Source organism: Chelon labrosus (genome assembly GCF_963514085.1).
Source record: "Chelon labrosus genome assembly, chromosome: 8".
NCBI classification, from domain to species: Eukaryota; Metazoa; Chordata; class Actinopteri; order Mugiliformes; family Mugilidae; genus Chelon; species Chelon labrosus.
The window spans coordinates 723611-742350 of NC_140358.1; the positions used below are offsets into that span (position 1 = coordinate 723611).

The following is an 18740-nucleotide window of genomic DNA, read 5'->3' on the forward strand; positions in this document are numbered from 1 at the left end:
TGTTGATCTCTCCTGTCTCTGTTCCCCTGCCAATCAGAGTTTCCTGATCAAACTCCTTTGTCTACCCTCCCCATCTCCTCTCCCCTGCTGATCAGAGCCTTGATCATACTACCTGAGTGTCACTTCTTTGTCCTTTTGCCCTTTGTTCTGACCATGTCTGGGAGCCACCCCTGCCCCCTACTGAGTTCACCCTCCTGTGTAAACTTGCCCTCGGCTGACCAATATACATTCACTATACGATCTAATCAGGAACTGTCTGCAACCACACCCGGGGACAGGGTATATCTGTGCTCTGGCCCTGCATTCAGGGTCAGTCTCTGGTCTCAGAACCACTCTGTGTCGGTAGGCTCACCATGACCTGGAACTCCAATAAACCTCCACCACTTCAGCAAACTTGGAACTAAGACTTGGATTGTGTTTTTTCCTTGGAGAAGGATTAGCCATGGCTTCCATTGTTGATACAGTGCATATAAGCCGGTCTGTGCAGGTGTGTCAGGCTCTAAAAGTCCCCAGTATATGTCTGCGTATTGATCAAGATGTAGTTCAGGACCTGACCGTCTGGGAAGTGGACCTGGATTGCATCAGGGGAGCATTTGATGGTCGCTCCGCAGCGGACAAAGATGTGACGGCCCATCACATTTGGTAAGTGGCATATTGTCAGTCTTCCCAGAGAACCCCACCACAGTAACCACAGGCTCTGGAGTTCCCGGGGCCCGTCAGTGTCTCTGAGGAAACTGCCCCAAATGCTGAGGGGCAGCCGCTGGATTAGGAGCTTGATGTGGTGCTTGACGGTGTGAGGCAGGGAACGGTGGTGAGTCTGGATACGGCCCATGAGGCGGTCCGTATGACGCGGTGACGAGAGTCACCCCTCTCGCCCTGGCTGTCCGCAATGGTGACACACATCTGGTCTTGAACGACGCCTACCTCTCCCTCCCCTGCCCGAGACGTGGTCCCTACCTCGTCCCCCGGGAGCCCAATGAGGGGCGGGAGCTTGATGCCAGTTTGGAGGTGGGAGTGGCGATGGGGCAGGCTGCAATGGCTGGGGAGGGTGTTGAGCTGGCTGTTGTACTAACTGTTGAACCTTACTTCCTTTCTTATTTTCATTAACTTTATTTCTAGCTTCTTGCAGCTGCAGTTTAGTAAGTTGTTGTTTCAAATTCTCTATCTCCTCCTGTTTCTCATTTTCCTCGTTGTGAGGTGACTCCCCCACTTGGAGCAGTCTGCCATGGGAAGGTCAGGATTATCTTCCATTTGTTCTCTCACTCGTTTTGGGAGTCCCTCCATAAGTGCTCTGCAGAACAAAAGCTACTGTGTGGGATCCATCCCGGGGTGTACCCCTGTGGACCCTAGCCATCCCCCATGGCCAAAGTGTGTCCCGTGGTCAACTGACATAATTTTCTTAGCCAATTACCTCCACCGTCTGTCATAGGTGGCAAGCTTTCGATTAACATATTCATGTCTGCAAATCCCAATGGCTTGTAACGAGCCCCCCCCCCATCTCTTCCACCTCTCTCTTCCATTACCTTCTCACTAAAATTTTCTCTGAGGTTTTTTTTCACGTAATTCATCCTACTTTTCTTTGCTTCTCGTTCTAATTTTGCCGATACAGATACAAGCTGAACCCTTTCAGTGCCTCCAGGGACCTTTTCCTTTTGTTGGAGGTCTTGCCAAACTCCTTTTACCTCTTTCATCTTTTCCTTTCTCTCCTTCTCCCTCATTCCACTACTCACTTGGGCAAGGATCTTTCCTTCCCACCCAGACTGTCCTCCTCTACAGAACGACCACAGTTGTCGTTTTTCCTGCACCCAAATTACGACCCAGTGTTACGTTTGGGGGTGACTAGCCGCGCTAGTGCCCTCTAGCGGCATCGTAATAAGCAGGCTAAAAGCTGTTTTAATTCCCGCTCTATAGCTGTTAATACGTCACTTTATTAAGTTTTAATATTTTTTCATGCTAGAAAGTAACGGTGCAGATCCCCAAAATGTGATCAGTTTATCCAAATAACGCCTGGTTGGAAGTTTGCTCCGATGTTTTCGGAGAAGTGAAGCGCCACCTGTGGAACAGGAGCAGCGAGTCATCTCAGAGACGAACGGCCGGCCTCCTGAGGTGATGGCCGGTCAACCTCCGTCGTCACCCCGGTGTAGAAAACGAGCCGATTAGTGTAACAATACTACCCACATCCTCAAAGTGAATGCTAGTAATGCCGTATTACTCAATGCATTCGTTAAACCTGCTGCATTTTGAACAGTATTATTAAAAGAAGGCTTATGAGATCGGCACAAAGCCTAGTGACGTAGTTGGACTCGTTCCAATCCTGTCTATAGCTGTCCGCCGTGGATTGGCTGCGTTCGGTTTCTGCCGCTCAAACAAGCTACAGCGAGGCTTCATAATATTTTCAAATAAACGACTCAAATGCAGTGTTGTGTGTCATTTCTTAACTTAAAGCAACTATAATCTCTGCCGTTACAAGTTCGGCTGTAGTAAATATTTCATGTGTTCACCAGATAAACCAATCCAAACCCTGCCTACTGTAAGCCTACTGAAGCGGGAGAACCAAACTGCATTGCTGTTTGGCGTAAATCTATATTGCGCAGTTCTAAACACATCCTAAATAAACTCTCTTTACTTTTTCTTAACATATATCGACTTAAAGCAATGTCATCGCTAGTTCGGCAATACTAGATATTCGATGTAATCAGTATATATATCTTTTTACAACCCTATTTTAACATATGTTTGAAAACTGAAAAAACTACAAATATCACGTGACTTGGTATCAAGCTACATGTCGCAGCTCAAGGGATTTGTAGTTTCTACCACGATTAGTGATTTCCTTGAATACATAGCCGGGGGTTTAAGGGTGTGGGAAACACATTTCTGTGACCAGAATTTAAGCATATAATTGTCAAGTGGGTGAAAAGATACCATTTTGGACAGCACTCCCACTTTCTGTCTATATCCACTGGGTATAGTCACACAGGCACAAAAGGCAGAGTTCATAAGCTTTCTACAGCACTTTGTCCCATGTCTATAGCCCCTTTTGATGCAGAATTACTTTAGCCTTAAGCCTTCAAAAATTCTCAGAAGTCAGGGTTCAAAGGTCAATAGTTCAAAGGAGTCAGTTACAACCCCTTAACTAACATATGTTATTCCCCACGTTGAGACCTTTCCAACAATATCTTTATTATAGTCCTACAACAAAGTATGGATTTTCACATTTCATGAACACAGCTATGCACAGGCTTAGATTCAGAGAGCCTTTTGAGGACTCAGACCACAATATAAATATTTTTTTTTAAACAATGAGAAAAAATCATGTAAGGTAATCATATCTGACAGATTTACAGCTGAATTAGTAATTTATATTGTATCTGCTCATTTGTTTTTGCCAATTAATTCCACCAGACATTTTGAACCTGTGTGCAAACTAACATCACAACAGCTATTTGTCAAGGGACTTTGAGTAAATCAGTTACACATACCGTTGTTATGATGTCCAATAGGTCATTTCTGACATCTGTGTGTTTCAATGAAAAAACAGCATCTCAACAAAACACTACTGAGGATATGCAACAGGGGCATTCCTTGATTTCAGAATATTGTAACTTCTATCCTCACCTATAGTGTAACTACTGGTTCACAGCTTATGCATTTAACAATAAATGTTAATCAAAACTAAATCAATTCTGAGTAATTAACAAGCAATATAAGCACAAAAATTCAGCTGATGGGTAAGAATGTACTTCTCGATGACATGGGCTTGTCTTTTATGCTGGCTAAGCTGCTGTAATGGGTGTGATTGGATGAAGTTGTCTGTTAACCCCTCACCTTTTTTTAGTGAAAACAAACCTATTCAGGCTGCTAATTTATAAACTGTAAACAATTCCGAAACTGAATTGAATGGAAATGAACACAGACAGAGACAGGTGGCAGGTATTTTATTTTAAAACATTACCAGACATTAACATTTATCATTCACGTAGCCAGGGTGGTTAGCACTGATGCCTCACAGCGAGAAGGTCACCGGTTCAAATCCATGGGCCGACTGGTTCCTTTCTGCGTGGAGTTTGTATGTTCTCCCTGTGTCTGCGTGGGTTCTCTCCGGGTTCTCCCGCTTCTTCCCGCCGTCCAAAGACATGCTGGTTAGGTTCATTGGTGATTCTAAATTGGTCGTAGGTGTGCACATGAGTGTGAATGGTTGTCTGTCTCTCTATGTTAGCCCTGCGATAGACTGGTGACCTGTCCAGGGTGTACCCCGCCTCTCGCCCGATGACTGTTGAGATAGGCTCCAGCAGACCCTGCGACCCTTAACAGGAATAAGCGGGTATAGAAGATGAATGAATGAATGAATTCATGTAGCCTGTCTCCTCAAAGATCAAGCAAAACAGATCATAAAGCAGTTATATCAAAGAATATATAATAACTGTCAGTCTCCATAACTGGCATACAACACAGCAACAATAACAAAATCACTGTGACACAGTAACTGTCTATTTCAGGATGTTACCTTTGAATGTTGTCTTTTGGCTCCCACGAGTTTTTCCACTTTGTCCCACTGCAAGACAGACAGACAGACAGCATTAAGTATTACTGTTAAATTGCTTTAAGATTATTGGAAAATGTACAACGACACATTCCTCAGGTATGCAGACATTTTGTAATCATAATACCTGGCTATGTATGCAACAGCCTGTATTTGAAGATGACGCGATAAATTAGTGTAGCCAAGTTAGATAAAAAGGTGCATTATGTAACACAGTATGCATGTAGTACACAATCTAGTATGTACATTGTGTACTACTTCACACTTTAAATGATCCAATGATCACTCTGACCTGTCATGAGGGCCTCAGGTTCTCAGGGACCATGCCTGATTTCAGACATAGGGCATTTATATATTAATATATTACTTAACTACTTCAACACACGCTTTGTCTTCGGAACAACAGATACTGTGATTGGAAAATTAAATATGTAAAGTATGATAATAGCATTTGAAAATCGGCTTACAGGCACCAATGGACACCGGTCTTATCTGTCTGTCCTTTTCCATTCCAGGTTTTCACAACAACTTTATTTAGCTTTAGCAACATGGTTACAAACATGATGTAGGGTAGTCTACACCTTTAAATTGTCTCGTTAGGGCACCACCTCCTGTTATCGTAGGAAGAACACGGTTTAAATCAATTTATCAGTCTCAGTTAAATAATTTGCATATCTGAAGGAGTGAATCCTTTACTACAATTTGTACCAGTCATTCTCTGCCGTAAAATAACATCACAAACAACTTCTTAAGTGTGAACAAATATTTATTTAATAAAGTGACAACTATGAATAAACGAGGGACTAATAGAATATAGGAGTGTAATCAAATAAAACGAATATGATAAGGTATGAAATAACTAATTTCTGGAGCGATGGTGAGAGATGGAGATGTTTTAAGTCCTAAACTAAAGGGAATAGATTTGATATCTAATCTAATCAATCTTCTCTAAAAGATGTTAGTAGGGAGTTTCAAAGTAGTGACACCAACTCTTTGTCTTAAGTGGTAGGAACGTTTCAGCCTACTTTTGTAGAGTCTTCTCGGCGTCGGTGATGGCAGAGTGTGTGACGAGATGATGGCGGAGCGTCGGTGTGACGAGGTGGTCAGTGACGAAACGGCACAGCTGATGCAGGTCTCCCTGGGACCGGTAGACAGGACTTGTTCTTGATCTGCAACTCCAACACCCAGCTTTGCTTGAGAGTGTTGTAGGTGTTCAGTCAAAGGCAGATGACACTTGGCAATGCCTTTGTGTTTGAAGAAAGAAACTGGATCGTCACGTCTTCTTGATGTCGTTGCTATGGCAACAGCTTCTTGGTTTCTTGATCCGTCGAAGAGATTGGGTCTTTCTCTGATATCCCAGCTGACTACGCTGGCTAACTTATAAACGATGTTGATTAGTACTTCGGTTCATAGTGTATAAAATGAATAAAACTAGAAAATTATTTAAGTCACTATAAAAATCGTACGTCGGGAAAAACATCCGACGAGAAACAAACAGAGCTTGAAAAGGACCGGATTGTCAATATTCAAGTTGTTCTTAAAGTTACTAAGTACAAACGTGACTAAGTACGTAAAGAAGAAAACTGAAATAAAAGTAAAACGTAAACAGAAAGTGGAGAGTTGAAAGTGCGGAGAAAGTGCGGCGAAAGAGCATCGTCTCTCTGGTTTTATGAGTTAATTATTCAGGGCGTGTTTGGATCGGGTTTCCATTTTCTTCGCGCGGAAAGAGAAGGGCACGCCTAGTTCTTTGTCTGGAGATGTCTTATTGCCTGATCTTCTTAACCTATTTTATATTATTTAATTTAACCATTCCATCACTCATTATGACTCGTTAGCAATGTTTTTCGTATGCGACAACACTCAACATTACAACATGACAAGATGACGTATCAGAATGACCACATCAAAGTAACTCAAAAGCATCAACAAATTAATAAACTCAAGTTCTCTTTACAGTGACATTTTGCTAATAATAAAAGGTTGAGGTTTCTAAAATAACAATTCCAACAGTTATGATTTCAACTAATAGCTACTATTAGTATAAGAACATACCCAAGGTTCTACATTCTTTAACTTCAACAATTGATTAAAAGAGAGAATACTTTTAAAGATAGCCACTTGATGGCAATGTTGATCCATCCTTACTGTGACAAATTATGTGAATTTGGGCTAGCTTTATCGTACAATGATCAAAATCGTCTCATTGTGATCGTAAGCACTTCCTGAACAATAATATATAACTTACCAGGTTATTACATTTTCGATAGTCATATTATAAAACTTAGGTGCTTTTCAGACGAAAATGCAGATCAGAGTCTGGTTCTGGGGAAAGAAAGTTATTTACGACCGGCTTATCAGTGTTTCGCTCTCTTGGTCATTCCAAGAGAGGGGGGGCAAAACCTGTTAAAATGGTATGTTTGCATTCGTCTCTGAAAAAGAAAATTAGTACATCACAAGTTTAAAACATAATTGAACATCACATTAAGGCTTCTAGACTTTGTCCTTCGAATCCAAAAGGAGTCAATTCATTCTTTGTAGTTCCTGATATCATGTTGATGTTCTTTCGATTCAGGACTAATTAGTCAAGAAACAAGAGTGGGAAATTCCACAAGAAGTGTAAATCTGTCTCTTTTGGCTCAGATGACGTCCAGCGCATCAGGGAGGTCCGATAGCGTGGGCCTGTCCCGCGTTCGGACATGGCACCTTTATGGCTAAGGTGTAAAAGGTTGATCTGTTAGAAGAGTTCTTCTGCAAAACAACTTCGTAAATTTAAATTCCAGAGAGGGGGAGAATTGAGAGGACGACTGGTTCCCCTACAATGATATTCACCTGTGCATGTCCTGACGTCTTCTAAAAGTCATATTTACGTAACTGTTATCATGATAGCTAGCTAGCTAGCTACCTTTAAAAAAATAACTTTTGGCTAGTTGTTTTAATTTAACGTTAGCTCTTATAACGTTAATTATCCCCCGTAGTAATTCTAGATAGTATACTAGAAGGCGAATCAACATTAAAACGAGCTGACAACATGTTATATTGTTCTCAAATGTTAATTAAACACATTTGCTGGATTTACCTTAATTCGTCCAACTATGACATACCGATGTAGTGGATTAATCCCCGCAATCCGCAATACTCTCCTGTTACCGGCAGGAGCGCTAGTGCAAGAAAGGAAAACGACCCAATGGCTCGTTTTCCAGTGCATGTACAAACGACCACTGTGGTCGTATAAGTTGGAGGACTTGTTGTTCCCACCAGTCCACTGAACGTTCATCTCGACCTGCTGCATCCCCTTCCTTTATCTGTTATTGACATTCTTCTGTTCCTGCACGGCCTGGAATATTCTGTGGTTAGTAAGATACATTAAGCAGAACACACTCTTAACTACTATACATTTTGTAACAGTAATTATCACACCATGTTATTAAACTATGATTAACTCCTCAGGTATTTTCATTAGTTACATCTACAGTTGCTAACTTTCATAAGGATTGGGTGAATACTTCAAAAGTTATAGGCCTTAAATTCATATTAAATGTTTGTGTGTCACCTGTAGCGCCCCCTGTAGACGTAATGTCACGCAACTTGATGGGCATCTACACAATAGTTTACACATTGTGTATGCCAAATTTCATGAAGTTGGCTATTGCAGTTTTTGAGATATTGAAATGTTGCTTTTGTAGCGCCCCCTAGAGACCAAGGGTCATAAAAGTTGGAGTGCGTGTACAGAATCATATTATTATCAATGATATGAAGTTTGATTAAGTTTGGGTATATACTATATAATTAATAACCCTTTCGGGAACTTTTCATTATCTTTGTACATAAATGGTACATGCCAAGTTTGGTGAGAATTGGATGAACGGGCTAGGAGAAGTTGATTTTGCTTTGAGGTGCAATTTTTTCAAAGTGGTGTGGAACAAAATGGCAGGCGGAAGTGGGCGTGCCCTTGGGCTAAACTGGGAGTACTTGAGGCTTTGCTTCATGTAGCAACCAACATTATTATATGCTTGCATACAATCATGCCAAGTTTAACGAAATTCCTGCTGTAGGGGGCGCAACAACCACTACATGTTTATATCTCACAAACCACCACAGTAAACGCATACAAGCCCACTAAATTTCGTTGCTTCCCACCCGCCTGACTCCCATCCACTTGTCAGCCAAAGGATTCCTCTGCAGACACTTTGCCTCCTTTCAGGCCGTGTCCGACCCGCTTATGCCTCTGGAGCCTGCTCGGTGACGACTTCGCCATGGCATGGACCCCTTTATGATCGATATAAATCAATAATATGATATTTTTAAAAGAACCTTTAATTACTACATAATTCCATACGTGTTCCTTCCTTGTTTGGATGTCTTCTATATTAAAATGAAATCTTTTACTTTCTAGATTTACTTATCGCTACCCACTGCTGCCCTCAGGCAGTACAGCAGTGACACACAGAGGCAGACACACAGACATAGAGAGAGAGAGAGAGAGAGAGAGAGAGAGAGAGAGAGAGCATGAGACGAAAGAGACGTATTGAGAGAGGGTTGCACATGTGAATGTGTGAGAAAATTTTGAGGAAGTAGCAGTGCACCAGGGCTGAAGCAAACTAAGACAATGACTGAGAGAAGGGACACCATCACTATCTAAACATGCAGCCACCACCCAGAAAGGTAAGGCTGTGCTGAGTCTGATGTGGAGAAAGGAGAAAGCTTTTAACAATGTTAAGAGTACTTATTGCTTCAACACTGTGTGTGTCCAGCACTCCGCTGCTTTCAGTTCTGTTGCATGAATGACATTTGCAGTACATACACAGTCTCTTAAAGTATTTGCAAAATATTGCAGTATCATCCATTGTATTCCAAGGTATTGACTCCTTAGCCATTTGATTCTTCACTTTTTACATTTGAACATAACGTATGTATTTGAGTTGACGTGCCTGCAGCATTGAACAGTTCCTGCAACTCATAACTCATGCTATAGTTTATGATTGGAGACATTTAACTGCATTAATGGAAATGGAATACCAGTAATATAACTGGTATTCTTTTAGGTTGTGTTCAGAGGCGGTCCTGGCTAGATTTCCGCCCTAAGCGGACCATCCCTTGCCCCCCCACCCCCGCCCCGCCCCTGTAATCTTAAATACAAAAGGTAACAAGAACAGAGAAAAAACAAGATAAATAAATGAAATACAGTATATAAACACCACTGTAAATTGCACAAAACCTTTGTCACAGGATCTAATAACCATGCTTGAAAAATCCCTGAAGAAAGCTAAAAAAATTAAAAAATAAATAAAAAAACTACATAAAAATAGATTCCTGCAGTAAACTATTTCGTATTTTACATACAAGTTTTGTTTTGCATCATCCTAATACCATGTCACTCACGTCACTCATAGAAATCTGCATACCTTTATCTTTTGCCCATTTCTCCTCTTCTTTTTTTCTTCTTTTTCTGAACTGGGCACCTGATGGCTTCTTTGGTCTTTTACTTTGATCCACATTGAAGATGAAGACTCGACATCATTAACTTTTGCATTACCTTTTGCCAACACCATCCGTTTGCCCGTCAATCAACCGGAGTTACGTGAGTCACGTAGATGACTGCACAGATTTTTTCATTTTTCACATAACCCAATTAATTACATGTAGGTATATGGGTCTATGTTAATTTTAGGAATGAAATACAATTTATTTGGAAGCAGTTTGTGTTGTGTGGCCTGGGATCAGTCTACGTCCACATTGCCCATAGCAAATGTGTTACTGGTGAAGTCCTTTCAGGTCAGCTTCTTAATAAGCAATTTCAGCAGGATCACAGGAATTTGCAACAAGTTTTTACATAAACCTTTTTGGCAATATGTTCTGGAATATAGACAGATTTATGGGAAAATTGTAAAAATTAAACATATTAAAAATTTGGACCCTTCTGAATATTGACCAACACTAGTGATGAAAAAATAAATGCATTATTATAAAGGCACTATTTGAAAACTCTGACTTTTCATCTAAAATTAATAAAATCCCTTCATCAAGTAACAAGAACGTTTCACAGTGGGCCATTTTACATGTCACTGCAGTAAAATAAAAATAGGAATGAAAGTCTGCATGTAAATTACTGACTAAATACCACCTACCATCTATTCCCAGTCCAAGTCCTAAATAATAGCTAATTAATTACCACCATTAATTTATAGTTAGTTGCTATAACAACTCAAAATGACATGAAAATGGTACAACTGTTTAAACAGAATTGACACTTCTCCAACCCAAAAATAAAGGAATACAATGTTTTAGCTAACTGCTTTTCCAAACATCTCCAAATTAAATGATACATTCCAAAATGCTCTGTGGTTTGCACAGCATCAGTCATGGTGCGTGATTCATGGATACAGTTAATGTTCTGCATGTGCAGAACATTAAAACATTTGTTAAAATAAAATAAAACTAAACACAGAATATTGAGTCATTTAACTAAGCAACACGCTGCTAGCTAGTAATGAGAACTTGTTATTTACTAGTTAACAGTTGGTACTGCCATTAAATATAAACTATACAGTATGTAAACATCTGTTGTGACCAAGCCCTTTGTCTTATTTATGTTATTAATATGTTTACAATGTAAAGCATTACTGCACAGTATAGTAACACTGATAGCAAGAAAATGACACCAATCTTCAAAAAGTGTAATGGAACACAGCATTTGGATTTTAATATGGACCTTGTTTCAAGGGCTAAAGAGAAATAAAATATCTCTGGATATTTGGGTAGTCCTACAACCAACCAGATTTGGATTGCCACCATGCTCTTACTCCTCTGTCAATCAGCACATAAAGCCCACCCAAACGATTTTATTAGTCAAGCAGATCTTTGCTGGAACATAATCAAATCCCACTGGAGGGACTCCAGACCAACTTTCTTTACAAAAAATGTGAGGGTTGATTTGGCCTTGAGGCCAGCCAACCATCACTTATGTCCTCTATTAGTTTACTAGTTAGCCCTGTCACTAACTGTTGGGACCTGAACCTGGTGGTGAGCTATGGAAACTCCTGCCTAACCTAGTTAACCACATGGCTGTCTTTGTCTTGGAAACAAAGTAAAGCACCGGAAACCTCAAGTCCCACAATCCTCCAGGTCATCAGGTCATATAAAGGCCCTGCTTGGCCATTGTTCTCATTCTTCTCCTCATCTCCACACCTCTTCTGTGGAGACCCCCAGCTGCTCAGCTGCAGCTGGCTGCCTCATGTAGTCTGTCAACAAAGAGCAGCTACACCAGGCCTGTTCTACTTACAGCAGCAATGCAAGATCCTGCTTGAGGAATCTGCACCAGCTCTATTAGCCACCAAACAGAAGGTTTGCAGGCTAAACCCAACCAACAGGAGCCACACAGCTAGTTAGCACCGAGCTGCTAACAAGCCACTTCAAAGGACTTCAAGGAGCGGCCAGTTTCCCTCCAACGTGTGCCATCAGGAACACACGGCAAAGACTGCCTCTCAGCACTGGAACTCCAGCTTGGCCCTTCCATCAGGAACCGCCAGATACAGGAGCAACACACCAGAAATCGACTTTTCCACCAAAATTGGTAGTATGACCTGGGCATAGTCAAGCTATGCAAGCTAAGCTAAACAAAGAACTATGAAATTTGACTTGATGTGATGTTTGTTTTTATTGAGTTGTTGTGATCGTTCGTTCGTAAGGTTATAGTATTGTTAAATCGATTTTAGATTAAACTAGATTACTAGTTTAGATTATGCAACACATAGACTCAGGGTCTCTTGCATGCTAAGCTAACCATCCCACCTCTAACCTGGCACTCTTATCACATTCCACACGTACGCTCAGCCAGCACATGGTCTGAGTGTTCCTATCTCAGCAGCCATCTTTTCTTGGTTCAAGACCTCAAGGCCTCAGCGACCATTTTGACACACACACACGCACACACAGCCAGACACGCACACACACACACCTGTATAAAGTACATTGTAGTAAGATTGCATGTTTTTACTTTTATTCTTGTAATAAATACCTGTTTAATGTTGCACAAGAATGAATTTTGCCAACCTCTGTACCGTCAAGAACTCAAAATTCCTTCAACTTTAACTTGTTGTTAATAACTATAAATGAAATTACCATATTAAGTTAATTATTAATCAGAGTACCAAATTGACAATTTAGTAAATATTATGAGACTGATTTGATGAATTGGCTATCTTTTCCCTTCTCAGAAGGGTGGTGCCCCGAGGTGATCTAGTAATTCAGATCCAATTATAATAAATAATTCATTCATTCATTCATTCATCTTCTGTAACCACTTGTCCTGTGAAGGGTTGCGGGGGGTGCTGGAGCCTATCCCAGCTGTCATTGGGCGAGAGGCAGGGTACACCCTGGACAGGTCGCCAGTTTATCGCAGGGCGAACACAGAGAGACCGACAACCATTCACACTCACATGCACACCTACAGCCAATTTAGAATCACCAATGAACATTTCTTTGGACAGTGGGAGGAAACCGGAGTACCCGGAGAGAACCCATGCAGACACAGGGAGAACATGCAAACTCCACACAGAAAGGCCCAGTCGGCCCATGGATTCAAACCAGGGACCTTCTTGCTGTGAGGCATCAGTGCTAACCACCTTTCCACTGTGCCGCCCATAATAAATATTTATTTTTGATAATTATTAATTATTTATGATGAACCCTGAGTTGGACTCCAATATTTAGTGCCTTAGTGCCCAATATTTAGTGCCTTAGTACACAGGCCCAACACTAACAATACACACACTTCCTGGCCAAAAAAAGTCACCACCAAAAAAAAGGTCACACACTCTGATATTTCGTTGGACCGCCTTTAGCTTTGATTAGAGCACGCATTCACATTGATTCGCATTCGCATTGATTTATTTCCATATAGCGTTGCAATTTTTCACCAAGATCTTGATGATGGGAGAGTCTGACTACTGTCAAAGCATTCTACAGCACATCTCCAAAGATTCTCAATGGGGTTAAGGTCTGGACTCTGTGGTAGCCAATCAATGTGTGAAAATGATGCTCTTTGAAGCACTATTTCACAATCTGATGAATCCTGGCATTGTCATCTCGGAATATGCCCGTGCCATCGGAAGAAAAAATCCATTGATGGAATAACCTGGTCATTCGGTATATTCAGGTAGTCAGCTGACCTCATTCTTTGGGCACATAATGTTGATGAATCTAGACCTGACCAACTGCAGCAACCCCAGATCACAGCACTGCCCCCACAGGCTTGTACAGTATGCACTAAGCATGACAGGTGGATCACTTCATCTGCCTGTCTTCTTACCCTGATAAATGGTAAATGGTAAATGGCCTTGCTTTTATATAGCGCTTTTCTACCTATTGGTACTCAAAGCGCTTTACAGTCACAGCTGTGTAAGGCTACACAGCTGTTCAGTCCTAGTCCCCTGAGTTCCCTTCGCATTGTACGTGTGGAAATGCTTTTACTTTCACTATTAAACATAGCCCTGAGTTCCACTGTTGTTTTTCGTCGATTTGATTTGACCAAACGTTTAAATGATCGCCGATCACAATCAATCAGGATCTTCTTCCAGCCACATTTCTTCCTTGAAGATGATGGTTCCCCACTATCTTTCCAGTTTTTAATAATGCGTTGGACAATTCTTAACCCAATTTTAGTAGTTTCTGCAATCTCCTTAGATGTTTTCTCTGCCTGATGCATGCCAATGATTTGACCTTTCTCAAACAGACTAACAACATGGCTGTCTTTCAACATGGCTGTTTAAGAAATGATAAGCTACTCATTGTGTCTGTTGGGGTTAAATAACTTGTTGCCAGATAATGCTGAAATGCTGAAAGATAATCGCCCATGCTGTAATTATCCAATAGGAGGCACGTACATATTTGCTTAGTGAAATCTAGGTGACAACTTTTTTTTTGGCGAGGCAGTATATCTAAATGTGGGGCTTCTTTTGTGACAGCTACCTGCTTTGACTTTATTGTACCTTTGCATCTCTGCAACTGACCTTTTTTTCTGACATATAATGATTAAATTGCATGATCAAAGGAAATCATGTAGAATGTGAGTCATTTGAGGTAGCTGACAGACAGTACCTGAACCTCTCTAACTGTGATCATGTCCAGGTTAAGGAGAGCCAACAGGTGAAACTGGTGTTCTCAGAGCAGCTCAACAAATTGCAGGCCAAACAACACCAGAACTCTGAACTGCTGGAGGAGATCAGGTACAATATGCTTTGTGTCTAGCCAGACACACAGGCTCCATCAAGACAAATCAATGCAAAAGTGCAAAATAAGTTTTAAATTACATGTTACCATGCGACATGTCTTTCTGTGTGTTCTCCCAGGTCCTTCAGTAAGCAACGAGCAGCTATAGAGAAAGAGTATGGTCAGGTGAGTGTACATAGTCTATTCTAGTCCACTGTTACTGGCACCTTTCATTGTTTACTGAAAATGTCCATTATTTATTGATTTCCCATGTTAATAGCAGAGTGCTGTGTTGTTTCTTGAACTGTGTTACTCCTTACTGTACTGTGTGACTGTGTGTGTGTGTTACAGTTACCACTGTTATGCCATTGTTATTATAATTAGAGATTTCTCTTTAGTTTCTGTTTTCGATGTTTCTCAAATGGGTCTGAGTGTACACACCTAATGCAAGCTTAGAAACAAAGACGTCAAAATTAAATAACAAGAAAACCAATCCATCACCAGGCCTTTCTGTCTTTCTTTTTGTTTTGCTTTTTCAGGCTCTTCAGAGGTTAGCCATCCACTACCAAAAGAAAGACTGGCAAAGAGGAAATACAGATGGCACCACATCTGGGTAACACTCAAATGCTGTACTATACACAGCTGTTTTACATAGATGGATGGATAGATGATGGTGATGTTATTCCACTACAGTAGTGTCGCTGCCCAAACTGATGACATTTTCAGCAAGTACAGAAAGTGTGTCAGCCAAAATCTGTAGACAGGTGTGCATAGACTTATAGTTGATTTTAAGGTTACATATTTTATTTATGCTGGTGGAACAGTGGTGTAGTGGCTCGCACCGATGCCTCAGAGCAAGAAAGTTTCTGGGTTTTAACCGGGCCCAATGGGGCTTTTCTGTGGCTGTGTGGTTTTACTGAGGGCACCCTCCCACAGTCCAAGGACATGCATATTAGGTTAACTGGTGGTTTTAAATTGCCCGTAGTTCTGTGTGTGAGTAAGAATAGTTTGTCTCTCTGTATTAATCCTATGATGCACTGGCAGCCTGTCCTGGGTGTACTCTGTCTCTCGCCCAGTGATAACTGGGATAGGCTCCGGTCCATCCACAGCCCTCTAGAGGATCAGGATAATAGAAGATACTAGGTCATAAATATCCAAAAAAGGTTCAAAAAAGGCAACTGGACATGTAGAGTTTTTTGAGAAGTTTCACCACTCATCCGAGTAGCTTTTTCAGTTCTAGGGGACTGGTGGGAAGTTGAGGTTTAAATAGGAACACCTACTGAAACTTGCTTGTTATGTTAACATCCAGAAACCGATGCAACTAATTTCTTCCACTACACACAGATAAACCCCAAACTCTAGGCCGCAAGACTTCAAACAGGCCTGCCTTAGGTATCTAACAGCAGGCAGTTGGCAGTCATCATAGCATCATAGTGTTATGAAAGAAGTATTACTGAAATGAGAAATGAGGTTTCAGCTTAGCTGGAACAAACTACGAGGCAAAATTTTAATTCACACAGACACACACACACTCCAACTCAGGGTTCAGTGTCTTGCTCAAATGGTCCCACTTGATCAGTTTCACTCACAGTACTTGCACGAGGGAGGCTAAATCAGTGATTGTCTGTTGGTACTGCTGTGTGTGTTTGCAGTAGTGTGTTTGCTGTGTGGCGGTCCATGGTAGACGCTTCAGCTCAGACTGCCACATTACGCCTTGCTGCTGTGGAGGAATACCATCAACTGATTGTACAAGCCTCCAAAAGTCTCCACAATGCAAAGGACATACGAGCAAAGAGAGTGAGTCAATATACACACGGATCAAACACTATTAAGTGCATCAAATAGCAACCAAACTTTTGTGTGTGGGTGTGTATGTGTGTGTATATTTGACTCTGTGTTCGTGGGTGGGTGGATATGTATGCGTCAAGGCCATACTGCAGTTGAATGTGCTTGTGCGTCTTTCTGTGTGTGTCTTTCAGTACTGAAAGCCAAGAAGCCTAAGCAGCAACTGATGTGGCAGCTATTGCTGCTTTCAGTCCAGCTCTTTCCTTCTGGCTCACTTTACTGTGATACTATCTTTTCATGCAATCACATGTTTATAAATGGAGACTGACTGGTATTTCATCGGTATGAAATACCGATGTGCGTTTCATCGGTATGAAATACCAGTTTTGTCGAATTTTTAGCAACTCCCAGCAAAACTGGGTTGATGTCTGAAAAATAATTTGCAATTAAGAAAGAAAAACTGTAGAAAACAATAAAGACAAGCAGGACACTAAAAAGATCTGGCAAGATTTAGATTGAAACCAGCAAGAGCACGTTCAGGTGCATGTTAACAGTATTTCTAGCACTTACATGCTTGTCCACATCTCAGAACCGTAGGGGGGATTTCCAGCTAAGGTCAAATGCAAAATGGAGAAAACCCCTTTCAGATAAATATAAAAAATCGGAAACAGGTTTGGTATAAATGGACAAAAGCACTCGTTTGAGAGGATAAAAGTTTCAAAATTATTTACCTGTTGTCTTGTGTGTGTGGGTATGTGTGTGTGTGTGCGTGTGTGTGTGGGTGTGTGTTAGGGCTTAGAACAGCTCCAGCGGGTACAGGGCGAAGTGGTGGATGCTCTACGGGAACTACACAGGGTCAAGAAGAGCTACCACCAACTCAATCACATTGCCATTGATGCCAGAGAGAAAGCCACTGATGCACAGACCAGGTCAGTTTGTGTAAGAGAAAGAGAGGAATGCTTGAAGCCTACACATGGCAAACCATAGAGAAGCACATTTCACTCTAACAGGCATATGAAACTGTAAAATCACATGTATGCCCTAATTTATATACAGGTCCTTCTCAAAAAATTAGCATATTGTGATAAAGTTCATTCTTTTCCATAATGTAATGATAAAAATTAAACTTTCATATATTTTAGATTCATTACACACAACTGAAGTAGTTCAAGCCTTTTATTGTTTTAATATTGATGATTTTGGTCAAGAAAAGTCAAGAAAAACCAAAAATCCCTATCTCAAAAAATTAGCATATTTCATCAGACCAATAAAAGAAAAGTGTTTTTAATACAAAAAAAGTCAACCTTCAAATAATTATGTTCAGTTATGCACTCAATACTTGGTCGGGAATCCTTTTGCAGAAATGACTGCTTCAATGCGGCGTGGCATGGAGGCAATCAGCCTGTGGCACTGCTGAGGTCTTATGGAGGCCCAGGATGCTTCGATAGCGGCCTTAAGCTCATCCAGAGTGTTGGGTCTTGCGTCTCTCAACTTTCTCTTCACAATATCCCACAGATTCTCTATGGGGTTCAGGTCAGGAGAGTTGGCAGGCCAATTGAGCACAGTAATACCATGGTCAGTAAACCATTTACCAGTGGTTTTGGCACTGTGAGCAGGTGCCAGGTCGTGCTGAAAAATGAAATCTTCATCTCCATAAAGCTTTTCAGCAGATGGAAGCATGAAGTGCTCCAAAATCTCCTGATAGCTAGCTGCATTGACCCTGCCCTTGATAAAACACAGTGGACCAACACCAGCAGCTGACATGGCACCCCAGACCATCACTGACTGTGGGTACTTGACACTGGACTTCAGGCATTTTGGCATTTCCTTCTCCCCAGTCTTCCTCCAGACTCTGGCACCTTGATTTCCGAATGACATGCAAAATTTGCTTTCATCCGAAAAAAGTACTGTGGACCACTGAGCAACAGTCCAGTGCTGCTTCTCTGTAGCCCAGGTCAGGCGCTTCTGCCGCTGTTTCTGGTTCAAAAGTGGCTTGACCTGGGGAATGCGGCACCTGTAGCCCATTTCCTGCACACGCCTGTGCACGGTGGCTCTGGATGTTTCTACTCCAGACTCAGTCCACTGCTTCCGCAGGTCCCCCAAGGTCTGGAATCGGCCCTTCTCCACAATCTTCCTCAGGGTCCGGTCACCTCTTCTCGTCGTGCAGCGTTTTCTGCCACACTTTTTCCTTCCCACAGACTTCCCA

General features: G+C 41.5%; 1 protein-coding gene across 1 annotated transcript in view; it reads left to right on the forward strand.

Moving 5' to 3' along the window:
- Positions 1-9184: 9184 nt before the first annotated feature.
- LOC311491980 (F-BAR and double SH3 domains protein 1-like) overlaps positions 9185-18740 on the forward strand; it is a gene marked incomplete at its 5' end in the record, with an annotated part of 107086 nt that continues 97530 nt past the window's right edge. Inside the window, 6 exons of the mRNA XM_084550075.1 lie at positions 9185-9205; positions 14669-14766; positions 14890-14935; positions 15289-15362; positions 16402-16546; positions 17327-17463. Coding sequence (XP_084406201.1) covers positions 9185-9205; positions 14669-14766; positions 14890-14935; positions 15289-15362; positions 16402-16546; positions 17327-17463 — 521 coding nt within the window. The remainder of the gene's footprint in view (positions 9206-14668; positions 14767-14889; positions 14936-15288; positions 15363-16401; positions 16547-17326; positions 17464-18740) is intronic.